Source organism: Microcaecilia unicolor, chromosome 13, assembly GCF_901765095.1.
Source record: "Microcaecilia unicolor chromosome 13, aMicUni1.1, whole genome shotgun sequence".
Lineage (NCBI taxonomy): Eukaryota > Metazoa > Chordata > Amphibia > Gymnophiona > Siphonopidae > Microcaecilia > Microcaecilia unicolor.
Window position 1 is genome coordinate 37,149,802 of NC_044043.1, and position 22,780 is coordinate 37,172,581.

The 22,780-nt window shown below is 45.2% G+C and overlaps 1 protein-coding gene across 7 annotated transcripts in view; it reads right to left on the minus strand.

Annotated features, from left to right (window-relative positions):
- The window catches only part of GTF2IRD1 (GTF2I repeat domain containing 1), a 219,690-nt gene that overhangs the window by 30,308 nt on the left and 166,602 nt on the right, over positions 1-22,780 (minus strand). For 5 of the 7 annotated variants that reach the window (XM_030185787.1, XM_030185783.1, XM_030185785.1 and 2 more), the window contains 6 exons: positions 19,996-20,073; positions 14,084-14,149; positions 10,189-10,372; positions 7,042-7,100; positions 6,818-6,880; positions 5,129-5,212 (listed from right to left, as the gene is read on the minus strand). In XM_030185787.1, the coding sequence (XP_030041647.1) occupies positions 5,129-5,212; positions 6,818-6,880; positions 7,042-7,100; positions 10,189-10,372; positions 14,084-14,149; positions 19,996-20,073 (534 nt within the window). The remainder of the gene's footprint in view (positions 1-5,128; positions 5,213-6,817; positions 6,881-7,041; positions 7,101-10,188; positions 10,373-14,083; positions 14,150-19,995; positions 20,074-22,780) is intronic. The other 2 variants (XM_030185782.1, XM_030185786.1) reach the window with 1 other exon arrangement.

Genomic DNA, 22,780 nt, shown 5'->3' on the forward strand with positions numbered 1-22,780 from the left:
ACGTGCAGGACGTCAGACTCAGAACAGGAAGCTTTGCTGCAATGGAAGAGAGGACCTCGGCTGGCGGAGGTTGGGGTCCCCCGCCAGCAAAGATAGGCAACGGCGGGTTGGCGGCTGGAGGGAGGGTGGAGAGGGTCGTCGGCAGGGGGGTCCAGGGCCAAATCTATGGGGGCCCAGGCCCCCGTGGCCCCACGCAGATACGCCCCTGTTCTGTACTGAATCACAAACCAAGGTCAGACAGAGTAGGAATGGACCACAGTTTCCCAACAAAGGAGAGAAGAGGCACTAGAGGTAAAGCATTAAATGGAAATTATTTCAGTCATCAACATGCAAGGTCCAATCAAAATTTCTCCAACTGCTGTATCAAGTCCACCAGAGAGTAATGCAACAGAGCTGCAGGACCTGACACGGATCCATGTTTTGACACAACTGCCTGCCTCAGGGGTGATGGTATCAATGAATGCAACGTTCAAGTGCAGCAAGCACCTCTGAGAAAAACAACAGTGAACTAGAGGGACTATTTCAGGGATGCCGAGAGGGGGGGCTGGAGGCAAAATTCCCAAGGGCCTGGCCCCCAAAGGGGGCCCGGGACCAGCATGGCTGTCCTGCTCCTTTGTGCTGCAGAGCAGAGTTGTCGCATTACCTCTGCTCTGCCAGCCACAGGTCCTTCTTCCTGCCACGTCCCGCCTCCTGTGAAAAGTACTTCCTATTTGGACTCGGCAGGAAGAAGGACCTGTGCAGCAGAGCAGTGCTAGCAGCAGACAAGACAAGCAAGTAAGCAGGCCCGAGGGGGCACCACACCAGGCCCGGCTTTGTCTCTCGGTGGCCCTGGACTATTTGAACCGCACTTCCCTCTAGAACAATAATGGTAAAATGTGAGAGAAGATGGAGTACTGCTGATACTGCGGTGGCTATTTGCAATTATTGTTAGTTCTAGAGGGAAGTGTGGTTCAAATAGTTCCTCTAGCTCACTGTTGTTTTTCTCAGAGGTGCTCGTTTAGTCACTAATCGCTGGACATGTTTTTAACAATCAATGATCAATAGCCTAATGGCAGATTCATACTGGAACATCATCATTCATGTGACCTCTGATGCAGGTGCTGTGCGCCGAAACACGGCCTGTGTCAGGTCATTGATATACAGTCTTGATCGGCGTTGTCAATAAAAGGATTTGCTTCATCTTCTAAAGACTCTTGGTGCTTTCATGCTTTGGACTTGCCCTACTTTTGAAGGCCCTTGGTGTTTTTTTGTTTTGGACAGTATGTACTGTGCTTGGATCCCTCTCTGTATTGCTGTGAAACACAGATCCGTGTCAGGTCCCGCAGCTCTGTTACAATTACTCTCTGGTGACCTTTATACAGCGGTTGGAGAAATATTGGCTTGACTATTTTGCATGTTGATGATTAGAATGATTTCCAATTGACGCTTTACCTCTAGTGCCTGTTTTCTCCGTCGTTGGGAAAACTGTAGTCCATCCTTACTCTGTCTGACCTTCTTTTTGGCTTCACGTAGGGTGGCTCATCTCCTTTGGTTTGTGTTTGTTGGATTCACCTGAATCACAAAACAGAAGCCAACTACAACACAAAATGCAAGAAAAAAAAAAAGAGCAGTGAACAGCCAGTGGGCTCAAACAAATTTATTACAATAAGTATAAAAAGGTGGTTTCCAGGTGGGTATAAATGTCCAGGGAATATTCATCCAGCCCAACAAATTTCCCCATAGCAACACCTGCATCAGGGGCAATTTCTAATTTTATTGCAAGTCGGACACTACCTGTTGGATTCTATATATTGCACCTAGTGTTCCATGCCTAAATCTAAGCGTATTCAATAACAATGTGCATAAGTTAATTGGCTTAACAAGCCAATCGGCATTGTTAAAACCATTTAACAAGCACTAAGGAGCACTAATTGGCAATAATTAGAATTTACGAGCATAACTCACTAAGCGTAAGCTGTAATAACTGCGCCTAAATTCTAAAGTGTGCAGTTCAAAAGAGTTGTGGCTATAGGCGGGGAAATAGGCATTTCCTGGGCGTTCCCAAAATTAAGTGTGTTGTTATAGAATATGGCCCTGTCTGCGTAAATCTATGTGCAGGGATTTACACCATGTTTTCACTAGTGGCGTAGCTACGTGGGGCCACAGGGGCCTGGGCCCCCATAGATTTGGCCCTGGACCCCCCTGCTGACGACCCTCTCGACCCACCCTCCCGCCGCCAACCCGCCGTCACCTACCTTTGCTGGCGGGTTGGGGTGCAGGACGTCAGACTCAGAACGAAGCCTTGTGCCAGAAGAAAAGGACCTGAGCTGGCGGGGGTTGGGGTCCCCCGCCAGCAAAGGTAGGCAGCGGTGGGGGAGGGTTGGCGGCGGGAAGGGGGTCGAGAGGGTCGTCGGCAGGGGGGGGTGTCAAAGTTGGTGGTGGCGCTGAGGTGTCGGCAATGGCGGGGTGGGGGGGGGGGTCAGCGGCACCGGGGGGGGGGGGGGGGGGGCTAAAATGTGCCCCCTCACCTGGGGCTCTGGACCTCCCTCCCACCGAAGTCTGGCTACGCCCCTGGTTTTCACTGGTGTAAATGGATGCGTGCAGTTTTAGGCACACTGGGATACCAACTAAGCGCATTCTATATACTGTGCCTAAATCTTATAGAATATGCTTAGGTGAAAATGATTTCCGTGCGGATCTTCCAGGCACCACATATAGAATCTCCCTCTATAGGGCAGACTTGAGAAAGGGTGCCTGAAGTTAGGTGCCAGGATACAGCGCACTAAGTGCAGATTCTATAATGGGAATTGGCGTTATAAAATACTAGTGTAAGTCCGCTGCTGGTATCCATAACGTGCATGTGTAACTACTAGACACACCCCTAACCCACCCAGGCCCCCTTCTCATGGCCACACCCTCCCAGTGGATGCACACGATAGAATTTGCGCATACATGTTATAGAATATTGACTCAGGGGAGTTGCATGCATAACTGCTAACTGATGCCAATTAGTGCGAACTGATCTACCGTTCAGAAACTGTGATGTATCTTCAAGAGCTTACCCAAAGTACTAGCAGGATAGTGTATAAATTGATGTTTATATGTCACAGTGATGGAATTCTCTACCTAATTTTTATTAGGTAATTAACGCATTATAAATTAATCCGCAAAATGTTAAAAACTTTTTTTATTTCAAAAATTTGTTACACATCAAGAATCTTAATATTGTCCAGTTACACAATGTCATGATCCTGAGAATTCCCAGCCTCCTTCTCTACTAGCCGCATGGAACTAGTATCTGGTTATGTCTGCTGAATATTGCTGGTTAGTGCTGAAAAGATAACTGGCTATACTGTGCTGTAACTGTCAATATTCAGTGCTGACCAGCTAAGCTTAGCACCCAAATTGGAAATAGCAGTCCTATCTTTGGTCGCTATAAACTTAATCGGCCAGATCTGAACATTGACATAGCCAGATCAGTTTGAGCCGGCCAAAAATGACCCAGGACATTCAATGGCGGTCACCGGAAACGACCCGGCATTGAATAATCTGGGGTCAGCGCCGATCGCAGCACTTAGGCAGGCTGCCTTCCGTGGGCTAAAAATCAACCTCTATGTCTTTTTCAGTAATAGCTCAAAGTGAGTTACATTCAGAAATGGTAGGTATTTTCCTGGTCCTCTGAGGATTTAAAACTAATCCTATATAATAAAACGCACCTCCAACATTCTGAAGCTGACTGCGTGGCTGAGGCATTTCTGCTCTCTGTATCCATCTTCTGAATTGACATCACTTACTTCTGGGTTCGTCACAAGCAGAAGTGACCAACCACACGAGGTTTCTCGGCTTCAGAATGTTGGAGGTGCGTTCTATTAAACAGGATTGGTCAGTTCCTTGAAGCACAGCCAAAGCTCAGGGTCCTGCACAGTAACGCTCAGACACCACAGAGAGGGGGGGGGGGGCTAACACCAGAGAGGGGGGGAGGTATCTCTGTCACACACACACACACACACACTCTCGCTCACAGTCAATGTCTTTTTCTCTCTCACACACTGTATGTCTCACACTGTATCACATTCACTCTCTATGTGTCACACAGTCACTCACACACTCTCTTGGTCTCACACTCAGTCTCACAGAGAGTCTGTGTCTCACACACACTCTCTCTCTCTCGCACACACTGTATCTGTGTGAAACACACACTCTCTCTCTCTCACTGTCTCACATACGCACTTGCACACACTCTCATTCTCACACACACACTCTCTCACAGACACACTCGCACCCAGACTCACTCTCTCTCTCTCACACACACACTCACTCTCTCTCTCTCACACACACACACTCACACATTCACTCTCACACACACTCACACTCACACACACACACTCACACACACACACACACACTCATTCACACTCTCACACATTCACACTCTCACACACACACTCACACATTCACACTCTCACACACACACACACTCACACATTCACACTCTCACACACACACTCACACATTCACTCTCTCTCTCACACACAGTCACTCTCACATACACTCTCTCAAACATACACACTCCGAGGAAAACCTTGCTAGCGCCCGTTTCATTTCTGTCAGAAACGGGCCTTTTTTACTAGTGGTTTAATATTCAACAAGATTTATCAAGACCAGATAAGTCCCGAGGCCATGTTCAATTTTCAGCTGCATTACCCAGAGAACACCGCTGAAAATCCTGACCACCCCGGTACTATCTGGGTAATGGCCAGGGTGGTCCGGGGGTGGAGCCTGGGAGGAGTTTCACATTACCTGGCTAGCAGTGACATTCAGTTCACTAACCGGTTACTACCCTAATAAAGTTAGGACAGCAAAAAAGGCAGTCCTAATTTTATCTGTTATGTGGGTACCAGTCTGAATATCAGGGATAGCTAGATAACTCCCAGCCCACTGCTCTCACCATTATGCTATTCCTCCACACATGTAAAAACTATAAACAAATTGGCCTCTTGTGAATAAACATAAGCTTCCTTTCTCCAAATAGAACTTAAGACAGGGTGGTATACCAGTTCCCGTGCTTCCAAAAGGTTATTATTAAAACATCACTAGAAACAATTTACATGCAAAAGTCATATGGAAAAAAAATCTCTCAGTGTCTTACCATACTTTTTATTAAACATGTCCTGGACTTGCTCCCGTAAGGTGTTAGCAATATCTATTCTGGACAGCTTGGTGTCATAATTTTCTGTAACAGAAACAAACGTATTGGATTTTTCTACTAAACAAAGTACTTTCTGTTATATTTCAATGTCTCTGTGTTGACTTTCCTATTCGATTGATGTGTGTGTGTGATGTAACTTGTACGTAAATACTTGATACATTAAAAAAAAAAAGAAGAAAACAAGGAAATCTTAAACCCTGAACAAAAAATAAGAGCCCTATGGTGACTGTATAAAAATCTGTCTCTTCAAAGACACTTCAAAAGCCTTGTGTTCAACAGTGTCTTTTATATATATTTAATTGCGCTATAACCATGTATTATTCTAGACGTGCCATTCCTTCCTTTATGGGATAATTTGATAAAACCTTTTCTATATGGAAAGTAAGTTGTACAGGTGGAAAACAGCTTTGATGAAATTGCCCCAAGACAGGAAAATGCATCAAATCCTTGCTATTGTGTTCTACCCTAACTTGAAAGATGCTATAAGATCTATAAATATGCGACTCTCTTAGTACTTTTGTGAAACTCAGGCAAGGCAAGATTCCCTGTGGTACGGACTGTGAATGAAAAAGCACAAATAAGTGGCATAAAGCCTAGAAAGGCTTTGGATGCCAGGAGTAATCTAAACTCTAGGGTTGGCTTCCTTTAACGAATACATACTTTTGCAAGGGCTCACAGCAACAAGTTAACACAAGTTAAATCCTCACATCTTCAACTAATGTCTCTGATGCTATTTCAAACATGTAAGAGGCAGAGATGCATCTAGATCTCTACCTTCACTCCTCATAAGCCCTAGAAGAAATGGCCCGGCTAGATGGCCCTTATTTGCTAACATGTATCTGTATATTCTATGCCTCTGTGTTCTGGGACTGAGCTGCAACTAGATAACAAACACATTCTTCTCTCAAAAATTCCCCACTAACTGGTATAAGCTTGGATCTCCAAGTCATCCAAAAACCTCTCCCAACCAGTGTGAACGAGATCCTGGGGAACTGGGTTCGATTCCCACTGCAGCTCCTTGTGACTCTGGGCAAGTCACTTAACCCTCCATTTCCCCAGGTACAAAATAAGTACCTGAATATATGTAAACCCCTTTGAATGTAGTTGCAAAAACCTCAGAAAGGCGGAATATCAAGTCCCATTTCCCTTTCCCTATTTGAGATTCTACATAGAATGTTGCTACTATTGAGATTCTGTTGCTACTATTTGAGATTCTACATGGAATGTTGTTATTCCACTAGCAACACTCCATGTAGAAGCCTGCCCTTGCAGATCAGCAACGCGGCTGCGCAGGCTTCTGTTTCTGTGAGTCAGGCTCACAGAAACAGAAGCCTGCACGGCCGCATTGCTGATCTGCAAGGGCAGGCTTCTACATGGAATGTTGCTAGTGGAGGAGTCGCCTAGTGGTTAGTGCAGTGGACTTTGATCCTGGGGAACAGAGTTCCATTCCCACTGCAGCTCCTTGTGACTCTGGGCAAGTCACTTAACCCTCCATTGCCCCTGGTACAAAGTAAGTACCTGTATATATGTAAACCGCTTTGAATGTAGTTGCAAAATACCACAGAAAGACGGTATATCAAGTCCCATTTCCCTTTCCCTTTTAAGACTTACTTAATCATCGTTCCTTACCTTGAAAGCCTGGTCGCTTCACAGTTTCATCCACAGGTGAACCATGGGACTCTTTATCACTGGCTATTGCAAATGGGAAAAGAACGCAAGACAGAATTACCACTAGTTTAGGAATCAGAATAAAAGGCAGAGGGCAACGTTTGGAAACTGTACACGTTGTTTTTTTTTTTACGATAAAGATTTTCACCCTTGTTCTGCTCAGCTTTAAGAGTTAGATTCATTACCTAAAGCTCCTGGGCTGTCTGTGCCAGAATCTTTCATTCCGTCAGCAAGAAGAGCCGGTCTGGAAACCATTTAAGCAGAAAACAAACATTAGAGAAATACCAACCAATCAGGTACTACCTTCTTTTCAAAGTGTTCATTTTTACGTTGGTTTAATTTTACTTTAGTTTATTACAAAAATTTGTTGTACCACCCCTTTCACACAACAAAGCGGTTTGCCTAATAAAATAATACTAATACATCAAACAACATTCAAAACAAATAATAACAGGATACAGATAAATATTACTATTGCAATCAAAATAAAATTCAATATACCAATAGTAAAACAGTTAAACAAGCTACATAATAAACAGATGTTAAGAGAAAGACAAGAAAAGTAACCTATAAGCACACAAACCCATGCTATACTGCATCCTCCAGGGCCTGCCCGTCAATTCCACCATCTAAGCTTGCTGTCCAAAGGCCCGAGTACAATAACATGCTTTAAATTCAGCTTTAATGCACTTTACTGCACTAAACCCAAGATAATTGGAAAAGAGAATTGGTCTGGGCATCAGGTTTTCAATATTTTAGAGCTCGGGGTTAAGAACATAAGCATTGCCATACTGGGTCAGATCAATGGTCCATCTAGCCTAGTATCCTGCTTCCAACAGTGGCCCGTCCAGGTCACAAGTATCTGGCAGAAACCCAAATAGTAGCAACATTTCATGCTACCAATCCCAGGCCAAGCAGTGGCTTTCCCATGTCTATCTCAATAGCAGACTATGGACTTTTCCTCCAGGAATTTATCCAAACCTTTTTTTTAAAGAGGCCAGGAATGAGCAATGGGCAGCTAGATTGGCCTCAGCAGATTTGTCTTATTGTTAATAGTTTATTGTGTACTTGATATACAAGTGCCTTACAAGATAAAATCAAAGCGGTTTACAATCTTGATATAATAATAGTTCATAAATGAAGAAAAGAACTACAATCTAATGACAGGATACAAGAAGAAAGAAAAGAAAGAAACAAAATTAAAATTACACATAGTAGAAGCTGTGCCTCAACCTGGTCATCTCAGCTGAATTATTTATTTACTTCTAGCACTTGATATACTGCACAAATTATCTATGCGATGTACAATTATAAAAATAATCAGGGACAGACACAAGAGATAGGGGAGACAAGATCAAGAGATTCAGCCAAAGCTCAATGTTTTAATGTTATACTCTTTCAATAGATATTTTAGAATTATTTATATGTTTTAGACAATGGAATTAATTTATATGTTGATTTTAATTATATTCTTTGTATGATTTTTTTTTATGTCTATTTTCTTTATTGTAACTGTAACACAAACACCTTTAAGGAAGATAATATTTTCATTTATTCAGTCCTCAAATTGCCTTTACCTATACTCAGGTCAGGGGGACTGATTAACAGTGTACTGTAAACCCCTGACGCAGCCCTTTGAGGCGAAACGTGGCCACGTCGGGTTACTGGAAAGAAACCTATACAGCTATCCATTCCTCAGTCTGCTTTTTTTCTTTGTTTGACATTATATTTGCGAGCACATTACTGTCTCTCCTGTTTGTTTGTTTTAACTGCAACAGTGACGGCATGCGGTAAAATACCATGTGCTAACTCTAATGTGCAGGCCATACCCCTAACCCGCCCATTTCCTGTACTATGACTAGAGTTACCATATGTCCGGATTTACCCGGACATGTCCTCTTTTTGAGGACATGTCCGGGCAACCGGGTGGGTTTTGCCAATCTGCCCGTTTGTCTGGATTTCTGGACAAACGGGCAGGTTGGTGGGCGGGCCGTCAGCCTGCCCGTTTGTCCAGAAATCCGGACAAACGGGCAGATTGCTAGCCTCCCCTCCCCTTACTTACTACTGCCCTGGTGGTCTAGTGACCTCTTCTGCCTTCGGGGCAGGAAACAGCCCCCTCTTTCCTGCCTGGAGCGCTGCCCTGCATGCATCCTTCCTGTTCGTGATCGCGGCGCCGATTCAAAATGGCTGCCGAGAGTTGAAGTGACCTCGCGAGACTTCAACTCTCTGCGGCCATTTTGAATTGGCGCCGAGATCAGGAACAGGAAGGATGCATGCAGGGCAGCGCTCCGGGCAGGAAAGAGGGGGCTCTTTCCTGCCCCGAAAAGCTCACTAGACCACCAGGGCAGTAGTAAGGTAAGGGGAGGGGGGAAGGAAATGTGACAGGGGGCGGAGCAAGGGCGTCAAAGGGGGTGGGGCATGTCCTTTTTGGGGGACAAAATATGGCAACCCTAACCATGACAGGCTGTGCAACGAGTGCATGAATTAGCACATGCTGTCATACTAACATGGTAACATGCGGTAATTCAGTGCACTTTTGTGAAGGGCCCCATAGGTGCTTATGCTGCATGTTTTTCTCTCTAAATTGTTAACTGTAAACTACTTTGCTTTGTGATTTGGGAAAAGCTGCATATCAAAATACAACAAACCATAAAACAGTCCTAAAACAGGCATCTACTTGAACTCCTTAACTTGGCAACCAGTTATTCAATTACCCTCAATAAAGCTGCCGATTGGCCTGAACACCTGTTCTGAGGCATGCATAACTCTCAGCTGTTTTTTTGAATCTGGAGGAGTGATTGAGGTGGAATTAATTCTCCTCCCTGGGGCTAAAAATCATTCTGAAGCAGCAAAAAAAATCAGTTGTGGAGCTTGGCTCCTTCACTAGTTCGGCCTTGGAGGTGCAGGTTAGCTAAATCTACTGCTTATACGCTATTTTCTTCCTTCCCCTGAAAGGACAGGTCTGGTAAGGACATGAAGGATAACACGCTGAATGCCACTGTTCTCCTACAAAGCCTCACTCCACAGCGAGCCCCGGTTAGCCTTCCATTCTGTACAGGGGCTCACACAGTAACAACTTGATACACCTTATTGGGAAGCCTTGAACACCATCAAAAAACATTATTTGAATCTGCAATGTTCACTTGTCTAGGAGAGACAAAGAGGCTCATTTTCAAAGCACTTAGCCTCCCAAAGTTCCATAGAAACCTATGGAACTTAGCCTCCCAAAGTGCTTTGAAAATATGCCTCAAAGTGGACTGAGAAGTTGGGCAGGGCTAGGTAATCAGTCAAGAGTTTCAGTCAGGCGAACCATCCTTTCTCTTCCAGGTTACCTGTTAATGATAAACTGAATGCTGCTGCTGGCTTCCAGTATTTTCTTCAGCTTCACAATTCCAAAACAGTTGGGGCGACGCAGTGAGATCCCTTCCGGCAAACCCAACACGTAGAGGTCTTCCGGGTACATCAGAAACTTGGAGTATGGCACTTTGACAGGTTCAGATATCCCTATGGCTTTAGCTAGGTGACAAATGGCATACCCATTATTTCACTCATAGGACCACTGGCCTAACATGTCTGCAATATCTACTACAATCTATCCATCCGAAAGCAATATTATACTGGCTTTCTATTTTTTAGGCTTTTATAAACTGGAAATTTTGTGGCCCAATATTCAACCATCAGTGGTCAGCGTTTTGCTGACCACTGGCAGCTTTAGCCCCAAATATTCAATGCCAAGCCATGTCCGAGCCCTGGCACTGAATATCTGGGTATACGGCCCGACAAACCTTAGCTGGTTAAGTGTGATACTTAATTCTGGCATTTATAATCTGCTTAACCCAGGGGTTCCCAAACACGGCACCCTTAGTATCTGAGCTATTTTTTGCAGCACATCCCCCTCCCCCTGCAACATGGGTCTCAGCACCCCCCCCCCCCTCGGCCACATAGGTCTACCTTTCCCTGCAGCCCCTCTCCTCCCATAAATCCAGCACACATCTGCTTTCCCCAAATCCAGCATCACTCGCTACCTTCTTTCAGGTCTAGGATCGCTGCCGCTTCCTTCTCCTCCCCCCACCCCCGCTGCAGTGCTTGCAGCTTACATTTTCAGGCCATCCACGATTCACAAAGGCAGGCACTCTGGGGCCTTCCCAGTCTGCCACGTCTGACCCTCTCTGATGCAACTTCCTGTTGTGAAGGGCGGACACGGCAGAGGGAAGTCCCCGAAGTGCCTGTGTGATTTGCGGACGGCCCGAAAATGTAAGTTGCAAGCAGTGCAGCAGCGGCGGGGGAAGAAGCAGGAAGCAGCAGATTCCGGACCTGCAGGAGGGAAAACTAGAGAGCGATGCTGGATGGTGGGCGGCAGGAGGAAGGTCAAGATGTGCCGCGGCACCCCTGAGAGTTCGCTGTCGTGCACCAGGGTGCCACGATGCACAGTTTGGAAAACGCTGGCTTAACTATCAAGTTCAAGGCGGAGCATTATCACATATTATAAGCAGTTACTCTTCTCTATCCTTAGAGGGCTCACAATCTCAGTTTCTTGTACTTGAGGCAATGGAAGGTTAAGTGACTTGCCCAGAGGTCACAAGGAGCTACGGTGGGAATCGAATCCAGGATGCAGGGATCAAGGCCCGCTGCACTAACCATTAGACCACTCCTATTCAGCACTTAACTGGTTAAGAAGAGCTGCATAAAGATAGGACTGCACAGGTCTTGGTACAACACTGAATACAACACTGAACACTGACATATTTTATTTTATATCATGGTGATTTATCAGTTAAACAAAAGCCTGAATATGCAGTATGGGGCACTTTTGCTAACCCACCTTGTCTGCAAAACATGAGGCAATTTTAGCCCCAGAGAGCAGCCAATTTTCAACGAGAAACCAAGGGCTAGATTTACTAAAGTGCGATGTTCTGTTAGATCCTCTGACACTGTTAATACCCATTCTTAGTAAAATAGTTATCAATGCACAAAAAGAGGCCTGCGGTGGCACATAACATGCGATAACACAGTAGCGCCTTCAAGTCAGTGGCGTACCTAGGGTAGTTGACACCCGGGGCCGGTCATTTTTTAACACCCCCCCCCCCCCCCCCCCCCCAAATCCAGTACTAGGCATGCCGAGAATACAAAACACTCAGGACCTATAGAGCAATTCTACCATACCATAAGCAGTCATTTCTACGAGTCACACAAGGAAAAGGAAAGCATCTTAAACACTACAGTGAGCACTAGAACATCAATTCACCTATTGTAAAACGAAACCAGACAGAACAGTACAGATCGTAGATCCTGCACAGTCAATGCCAACTGAAAGCCTTGTCTTTTTCACAAACACAGATACACCCTAATCCACTATAGGATAAGTAATCATAAACTTTCTATTTAGACAAAAATTAAACTGAACCCCCAATGCCAGACTCTGTATACAATGCAACACCACAGAAACAGAAAATGTCCCCTAGTACTGTGCAAAATATAAAGACAGCAGATGTAAATTTGAAAAAAAACTAACAAGTACCAATCACCACTTTACAAATTAACAAATAGAAATAAAACAAATATAGAAAGTAAAATAATACCATTTTATTGGACTAATACATTTAGCTTTCAGAGGCCAAAACCTCTGTCCTCGGGTCAGTACAGTATAGTGCTGTTACAGTATCCTATCCTGACATGAGGAAGGGGGTTTTGTTCTCCGAAAGTTAGTCAAAATGTATTAAAATTAGTCCAATAAAAAGATTACCTTATTTACATGTTCTATTATAAACATTTAACACATCTACAATACTTTATCCTAAAGCAAAAAAAATAAAAAAATATATTTTATTTACAGTTTGTTGTCTCTGGTTTCTGCTTTCCTCATCTTCTTTTCACTGTCTTCCTTCCATCCAGCATCTGTCTTCACTCTCTCTCTCTCTCTCTCTGCCATCCAGTGTCTGCCCTCTCTGCCGTCCCTTCCATCCACTGCCTGCCCTTTCTCTCTGCCCCTTCAATCCACCATTTGCTCGCTCCCCCTTCCATCTAGGATCTGTCCCCTCTCTCTCTCTGCCCCTTTTTTCAGCCCCCAGTTCCAGCCCCCTTCTCCCCTCTGAACACCCCCACCCCAGTCCCCTTCTCCCCTCCCCATCTCCTGTCTGAGACCCCCACCCCAGTCCCCTTCTCCCCTCCCCTGTCTGAGACCCCCACCCCAGTCCCCTTCTCTCCTCTGAACATCCCCACCCCAGTCCCCTTCTCCCCTCCCCTTCCCTTCTCCCCTCTGAGATCCCCACCCCAGTCCCCTTCTCCCCTCTGAGATCCCCACCCCAGTCCTTCTCCCCTCCCCTTTTCCCCTCTGAACACCCCCACCCCAGTCCCCTTCTCCCCTCTGAGATCCCCACCCCAGTCCCCTTCTCCCCTCCCCTGTCTGAGATCCCCACCCCAGTCCCCTTCTCCCATCTGAACACCCCCACCCCAGTCCCCTTCTCCCCTCCCCCCGTCTGAGACCCCCACCCCAGTCCCCTTCTCCCCACCCCAGTCCCTTTCTCCCCTCCCCTTTTCCCCTCTGAACACCCCCACCCCAGTCCCCTTCTCCCCTCTGAGATCCCAACCCCAGTCCCCTTCTCCCTTCTGAGATCCCCACCCCAGTCCCCTTCTCCCCTCCCCTGTCTGAGACCCCCACCCCAGTCCCCTTCTCCCCTCTGAACACCCCCACCCCAGTCCCTTTCGCCCCTCTCCTTCCCCACCTCAGTCCCGTTAAAACCGGCGAAGCAGCGTCGCAGGCAGCGCCTCGTGCCCTGCTTGTAAAAAAAAAAATCAAATCTCCTTCCTTCTCCTCGTCTTGACGTCTTGACGTCGACTCGGGCCTTCGGGAACGGCCACGGGAGGCGGCGGGAGCGGAGCACCCCCCACCCACTGGCACCCGGGGCAGACCGCCCCCACCTTGGTATGCCACTGCTTCAAGTAAATCTATTTCATTTCCCTGAGAAAATTAGCAACTGCAGAGATCCTTTAAACCAGGGGCTCTCAACCCAGTCCTCGGGACACAAGTAGCCAGTCAGGTTTTCAGGATACCAACAATGAATATGCATGAGAGAGAAATGCACAGAATGAAGGTAGTGCATGCAAATTTAACTCATGCATATACATCGTGGATATCCTGAAAACCTAACTGGCTGGGTGTGTCCCGAGGACTGGGTTGAGAACTCCTGCTTTAAACAAAAGGAAGCATTCCGTGCAGCGTTCACTTACCATATTTTGTGTTGAACAGATTTTCAACTTGTTTCCTCAGATGTCGAATAATATCACCTATTCCCTCTGTAAAGCAAGGATAATTATCAGCGCACAAGGAACCAAGATACAGAAGCTGTGTTAGATGAAAAGCTTAATGAGAAATGTACTTCTGTACCTTCACAGAGACACACGGAGATATGTTTGCTGGTCTAAGTGCTTAGCTAGTGCTTGTACTATCAGACGGTGATATTCAAAGCCATTCATGCAGGTAAATTTATTTATTTATTAGGATTTATTTACTGCCTTTTTGAAGGAATTCACTCAAGGCGGTGTACAGTAAGAATAGATTAAACATAAGCAATAGGCAATTACAGAAGTCAAAATATTCAAATAACAATACAAAGTATGGCATAGAATACTACTTACAATGTCAAAACAATAGCGTCTTGGGCTCATCAACTGCTTTCCTTTTACGTGAATAAGAGTGTGTTTTCTTCCACAAAACGCAGATTTTACAGGAGGAATTTTGAGGGGGGGAGGGGAAGTAACACAAATACTGTCTGGCTGATATTCAAAACGATTTAAAACCAGCCAGCCCGCTGACTAGTTAAAATGCTTTTTCACGGCTATCTGGTCATTTTCAGCTGCATTTAACCAGTTAAGTGCCACTGAAAATGACCAGTTAGAGCCAAATTCAAAAGCAGCTAAATGGGTGTTCCAGGAGTAGAGTCGGGTCAAATGCCACCTCTCACCACGTAAATAAACTGCTTAAACTGGGCCGCATAAACAGCAGTCCTATCTTTAAGCTGTTTGGCTTATATGGTCAAGGACTGAATATTGAGTTAACTGGCTATGTGTTAGCCGGCTCAAACTCCGCCCTCCCCCCCCCCCCCAAAAAAAAAAAAATGGATATTCAATGCTGAAGCTCAGACGGGGCCTGGCATAATGCTAGTGGATTTGGGGGGGGGGGGGGAGATGTAAACATCTGTGTGTGTGTTTTCACTTTGCAAACGTACCAGCCAACCCATGCTACTACGCTAGCGTGCTAACGCATTACTAGTAACTGGATCCCAGTGCATTAAATGGGACTTGTGGTAAAGTAACTCATGCTATTGGTGTTAGTTGAGGGTGCAGCAGACTGGCCTGATGTGGAAGGGTCAGTGAGAGGGGGGATTTCCTTCTCCACCTCCCAACTTCCCTGGTTAGGTTTGATTGAAAATGTGGCACAAAATAACCAGCTCAGCTCGGAAAAATATTTTCATAATTCAGAGGCTCTTTGCAAACAGACTCCTTACAGATCAATGGTGGGTAAAGTGTATTTATTTAGACATGTATACCCCACATTATCCTGAACATACTCGAGTTCAAAGTGGCTTACAATAAATAAAAACAACAGGCAAGGTTTGCAATACCATAAATACAATATCAAGTCAAATCAGAGTAGCAAAAATAAGATACAAATTAGAACTGTTGATGGCCAGTTACAATCTAACACACTCCATCAATGGGTAGAAACCTCTCAAAGAGGAACGTTTTCAGTCTTTTGAGAAATACCAAGCAATCAGACTGACCCTTGATTGCCATTAGCAGTGAGTTCCACCACTTAGCACCTTGGTATCTAAAGTTTGAGGAGTGACCCAACTTATAGAGCACTCTCTTGCAAGCTAGAAGATGAAGTCTAAGGTAGTCCCTAGAACCAGAGGTTATTTTGCATGGGGGAATAGTTATTAAGGGTTGCATGTAATCTGGTGTCATGCCACATAATATCTGAAAGCCAAAAACACACATAGTTTAAAAATAATCCTGGCATTAATGGGCAGCCAGTGCAGCTTGCATAATAATGGAGTAGCTCTATCAAAACACGATACCTTGAGGATAAGCCTAGCTGCTGTATTTTGGGCTGTCTGCAGCCGTTTTATGACACTCTCCTTATATCCAGCATAGATGGAATTGCAGTAAAACCAAGGATTGAACTAGAAGTCTAAAGAAGTCAGGCGAGAAATATGATCAGAGTCTCCTCAGCTTCCAAAGAGACCTGAAGAATTCTTATTACTACTGAGGAAACCTGAGGCTCAAACATGAGTTGACTGTCAATTATACACCCAGTACTCTAAGAGTTGTGTCTAGGGGGTAGGATGCATTACAGTGACGTACCAAGGGGGGGGGGGGGGGGGCGGTCCACCCCGGGTGCACACCGCTGGGGGGGTGCCACGGCGTGCGCCTGTCAGCTGAGTTCGCTAACTTTGCTAACTTCGCTGCAGCTCTCTCTGCCCCGGAACAGGTTACTTCCTGTTCCGGCCGGGGCAGAGGGAGCTGCAGCGAAGTTAGCGAACTCAGCTGACAGGTGCGCGCTGCGGCACCCCCCCCCCCCAGCGGCGTGCACCGGGGGGGAGGTGTCATTTCGGGGGGTGAGGGGCCGCGCTGCACCCGGGGGGGGGGGGGGGGGGGCGCATCGGCGATCCGCCCCGGGTGTCATGCAGGCTAGGATCGCCACTGATGCATTGTCAATGGTAAAATTATTATATACTGTACAGTTGAAGGGGTTAGTTACCACAATAAACTTAGTCTTATCTCTAACTTAAATTTTAATTCAGAAGCCCAGGATTCCAACAAATCTAGACCAAGCCTAATCTTAGGGACAATTTCTGGAAGACCAGTTTTGAAAGGGATATAGATTGTGATATCATCCACATAAATGAAAATGCAGAGCCACACTGCCTCCAGTCTTTCACTTAATGGAGCTATCATAACATGAGATAGCAGCGAGCCCTGCGGCACCCCGAAGTCAGGAGATCAGGATGGTGAGAGAGAACCTGATAACTTCACCTGATATGATTTAGATTTTAGGAAGCCACAGAACCACTGGTGAACCTTCCCACACAGTGTGAATTGGTCCAACAGGCCTACAAGAAACTCATAATCAATTAAGTCAAAGGCACTTGACATATCAAACTGCATCACTAAAAACTTAAAGCCTAGACTGATTGCTTTCATAAAATCAGATACTAAGGTGGTCAAGACTGTCTCGGTACTATAACAAGGCTTAAAGCTTGACTGGGATTTATGCAAGAGGGAGAAAGAGGACAGGTGATTCATACGCTGAGTATAAACTATTCCATTACCTTAGTCAACAATGGGATAGAAGCGACAGGCCTGTAATTAGTAACATCTCCCAATGAAGCCAAGGTGCTCTTAGGGATTGGGGTAAGTATTATGGAAACTTTCCACTGAAGAAAAGCACCCTGGGATGTGAGCTTGAAGAAGGTCAATGAATCCTTTCGGTGCAGTTTTAAATAAATAACTCGGACAAGAATCCAGAATCCATTGTGAGGAAGAATACTTTTTGAGAAAGGATTTGACAGTCTCATGAGTGGATAGCAGAAAGAAGGACCACAGTCGGTCAGCTGCAATATCTGCATCCAGACTAGGCTGTTTGATGAGAGATTGAATGCTAATGGCCTTAAAGTTGCAGTACAGCCCCCTTCCCCCCCTTAATTTTAGTTACTTTTTGTTCGAAATATGTGGCTAATTGATTAGCAGAGGGAGTGGTTACTGATGTTAAGTTTTCGGTTGACAGAAGCCTGTCCCTAAGCGGCCTTATAATCCCTGACAGGCTTCCTCCAAAGCATTTTGTTCTCTTCAGATTTATGTCTGGACCACTTTCTCTCTAATTTTCTACACTGTCTCTTCAGGAGGAAAATATCTTGATTGTACCAGGGTGACACCCTATGGGTTAGTTTGGGCAACACTTTGATAGGAGCCATACTATCCAGGGTAGAACTACATAACTCATACCACTTACGCAAAACAAACCTTCGCTGTCTGCATCTGGAAGTTGCGGACTATCAAAGATTCCAGACCAGAATTTTACAGGATCAATTCTGCCTCTCAATTTAAAAAAAAGTGAACTCTAAAGTCTTATGGTCTGATCAAGGGACATGGCACCAGGATGGGTCTCCCAGGCAGAAATTCTCCATATGTACAGTTCTATAAGCCAGCAGATGATCCCTAATTTGGGAGGATTGGAAATGCGGTAGAAGGAATCGCCAGGAGACAAGAAAATCAAGTAAGCTCTTTGTCTTAACATCCCTAGCATTATCAAGATGCAAATTAATATCACCTACTAATAAAACATTAGCAAACTTAACACAAATATTTGAGAGGAACTCAGTAAAACAGCTTTCCGAGGCAGACCAGCTTCCTGGAGGGCGATAGAAGAGAACAAGGCATATGGACTCCAACAACGCAGGATCACTTAATTTGCAGGCAAATCTCGAGATCAGAAGAGCTCAGTTGGGATAATAGTTCTACTTTGAAGGCGGCCTTATAAATTATGGTGATTCTACCCTCTCTCTGGTTTAGCTCTAGTTTGATGAAGTATCTTGTAACCTGGGAGTCATAAAGCATTGAGTAAAGGATCCTCTGTTGAACAAAGCCATGTTTCAGAGACCAACAAGAACCCAAATTGTTTTTCCACCAACCAATCCCTAATAACATCAGTTTTATTGACCACTGACCTAGCATTTACATACCCAATTGGAACAGGGAGATAGGAAGTGGCTTCTGGAGAAGGAGGTTCTTTGCCTTGCATGAGCGCAAGAGACGCTTGCCTGAAACAAGGTTGTACAGGCAGGGACTGGGCGATTAATCCTACGAGAGATTGTAATAGGGATCGAACATGGAACCTCCAGCTCAGCAGCGTGAAGGCAGAGCAACAGTACACAAATCAATGTCAAGGATCAAAGTTCACTCGACACAGCATGGTAAAAGTCATACTTATAGATTTGTCCAGGGCAGATGAAGGACAGTGGAGCTGCCCTATTCCAAGGAGCCACGCCCGACACTGCCAGAAGTTCCTCACAAAGGTACATGCCCTGCATGCCCCTTCGATGCGATGCCTCGGAGCAAGGTATCCCTATGTTGTTAGAAAGTGCTGATGTCAGTGCTAGCAATGAGATTCAAATGACTTTTAAATGTCAGGGCTTATGAGGTTAACTGGATACACCCTTTGAGTACAGCTTCCTCTGTTTTGATCCAGCTGGAATGTCATTAATTTTTGTGTAGAAAATGCTTGCAGATTTTCTTTAAATACATGCGAGATAAATATGAAGCATTTCGTATTTCTAATCATCATGTTCTTCTCCTTCGTAAGGCAGAAGCCCTGGGAAAGGAAATTATTTTATGGGCCTGGAGAAACTGCATGCATGCATTGATGTTACTGGAGCAGAGACAAGCCAAATGTTCTCCTAAACAGAAAAAATTGTTTCTGGCGGTATAGGATTTATATATTCAGTCTCTCCCACACAGGGCTAGAAGTTTGATTTTAAATATGTTTTAAAAGAGGGGCAGGGAGGCGAGAGGAGGGAGATGGTGGAGAGGGAGAGACACCCTTTCTTCTGTGTTCTACTCCTTTTCCTCCCTTTGATTTCATGGGGGGGGGGGGGGTTGTGGAAGCTCCTTTCCACACTCTTTTTGGACAGGAGTTCCCATACCGCACACGCCTGGATGAGTTCTTTTTTTTTTTTTTTTTAATTTTGAAAATTTTTATTAAACACAACTTAAAGAATACAGTGTGTTTCTGAGATCTTTAAGGTGCTGCTGGAAGGGATAAGAGTACAACTTTTCGGTTTGTGCATCAATAACATATACTTAATATCTATTATATATATATATTTTTTTTCTTATTACCTTATTATTTTACCTTCTTGAAGAGTTAAGGAAGGGTTGGACAACGGGAAGGGAGATATGGATTATCTCAAGTTTGATGACCGATACCATACTGTTGTTCACATGTGCTTATCTTTTACTTGACTTTCTACGTTCCTTGCAGATGGTTGTAACTATTCTGTTTGTCAGCGATAAAATAGTTACAAACTAAATACAAGTGAGATCATGGGCCACGTCATTCAATCATAACAATAAAATCTTACCATCTTGTTTATCATGTTTTGTACTCTCTGTGGCTTCTTTCTCTGACCCTGTAGATGATAGAGAGATTTGTAGATACTCTGTAAACAAATGCAGGCCAGACGTAACTCTCAAATACTCAGGGGTAATTCATCAACTCATTTTCACAGGTGTTTGGCAGGGCTGAGGAGAGGGGTGGGGGGGGGGGGCAAAATTTCCCAGGCCCAGCCTTCAAGGGAAACCTGGTGTGTCGTGACCCATGACCCAGGTCCTGGCACACAGGAGCAGAAGAGTGACAGACCGAGGGAGAAGCAGATGCATGAAGGTAAGGGGGATGGGGGCAGTAGCCCTGCCTCAGGCCCAGCTCTGTCTCTTGGCAGCCCTGGTGTGTGGGGCAATACACGTGCATAAAATGGCTCTTATAAAATTTTGAAGAAGAACGAAAACGTTCTGCAAAAAACACAAAGAGCAAAAAGCGGAGACGGCAAGGGGGATAATGATTGTCACTGGAATCACACTCTGGTTACAAGTTTTATTGTTGACCCCACATGGCCAAGTTTCGGCAAGTGCCTGATGGACAGGGGAATAGCATAATGATATCCCTATGGCTTTAGCTAGGCGACGATGACAGACCCATTATTTCAGTTAGAGGAGCACTGGCCTAATACATCTGCAATATCTACTACAATATTATACAGGCTTTCTATTTTTAGGTGTTTATAAACTGGAAATTTTGGGGCCCCAATATTCAGCTGGCAGCGGTCTGTGTTTTGCTGACTGCTGGTGGCTTTATCCATGAATATTCAATGTTGGGCCATGTCTGGGCTCCGGGCTCTGGCATTGAATATCTGAGCAAACACAGTAGCACAAAACTTAGCCAGTTAAGAAGAACCACATGAAGACAGCAACATTATCCCCTTGGCTGCTTTTTGCTCATTCTTATAAAATTTCACCAGACGTTTAAGTATGCCTAGAGGTTCTGTAACTACCATATGTTAACTTTTGCAAGTAATACGTGATAACTGGAAATTTTTGTTGCACTCTAATAAAAGGATCCCTGTGTCTATATCTTTTGTCTCAGCACAGGGTGTGCCTAATATTGAGTGAGCCCAGCAAAAAGCCTGGGGCTGCCCAATGGTGGGGGCCACCTGCTACTGGTCCAATAAAGGTTCCATTTTGGTTGAAAAAAAATCTGGGGTAGGTGGTGGTGCTGGGAGGTGAGTGTGGCATATATTGCATTTACTTCTAGAAGTGCTGCAGCCTTGTCGCCTCCTTGCAGACCCACCACAGACATCCCTCCATGCCCACCATTTCACAAGCCCTTCTCAGGCTACAGTAGTCCCAACCTATGTCCTTGCTGTGCACCCAACACCCCTATCCTTGGTTTTTTATACATATACACTCTGCCTCACATCCCCCCCCACACACACACATCACACCACCACTGTACCTACCACACAACAAGCCTCTACTCCAACACTTCAGACATCTCACCCACAGCAGAGACACAATACACAGCCTTACTGTTTTAGGTACCTCCCTCTATACACCACATGTAACCCCCTGCCCAACACACTAAAACTCCAGCCCTGCACACTCTCCAAACCCAAATATCCACCCAGACACATTCTACCCCTAATACCCCTCAATTTTTACACAAATTAGCCCGCCTCTCATTTCCTGACTGGAGCTCATCCTCATCCTTCTTGATCTATCTGCTGCTTTTGACACTGTTGATCACAGCCTACTCCTTGATACGCTGTCCTCACTTGGATTTCAGGGCTCTATTCTTTCCTGGTTTTCTTCTTATCTCTCCTAGCGTACCTTTAGTGTATACTCTAGTGGATCCTCTTCTACTTCTATCCCACTGTCAGTTGGTGTACCTCAGGGATCTGTCCTGGGACCTCTTCTCTTCTCCATCTATACTTCTTCCCTTGGCACTCTGATCTCATCCCATGGTTTTCAGTATCATCTTTACGCTGATGACGCCCAGATCTACCTCTCCACACCAGAAATCTCAGCAGAAATCCAGGCCAAAGTATCAGCCTGCCTGTCTGACATTGCTGCCTGGATGTCTCAGCACCATCTGAAACTAAACATGACCAAGACTGAGCTTCTTATCTTTTCCCCTAAACCAACCTCTCCTCCTCCCCCATTCTCTATTTCTGTGGATAACACTCTCATTCTTCCTGTCTCATTAGCTCGTAACCTTGGGGTCATCTTCGACTCCTCCCTCTCCTTCTCTGCACATATTCAACAGACTGCTAAAACCTGTCGTTTCTTTCTCTATAATATCAGCAAAATTCGCCCTTTCCTTTCTGAGCACACTACCAGAACCATCATCCACACTCTTATCACCTCTCGCTTAGACTATTGCAACTTGCTTCTCACAGGTCTCCCACTTAGCCATCTCTCTCCTTTTCAATCTGTTCAAAATTCTGCTGCACGACTAATATTCCGCCAGGGTCGTTATATTAGCCCTTTCCTCAAGTCACTTCACTGGCTTCCTATCCGTTTCCACATACAGTACCTCTCCACTCTCATCTCTCCCTACATTCCTCCCCGGGAACTCCGGTCACTGGGTAAATCTCTCTTATCTGCACCCTTCTCCTCCACCGCTAACTCCAGACTCTGTTCCTTTTATCTTGTTGCACCATATGCCTGGAATAGACTTCCTGAGCCAGTACGTCAAGGTCCACCTCTGGCCGTCTTCAAATCTAAGCTAAAAGCCCACCTTTTTGATGCTGCTTTTAACTCCTAACCCTTGTTCACTTGTTCAGAACCCTTATTTTACCATCCTCACTTTAA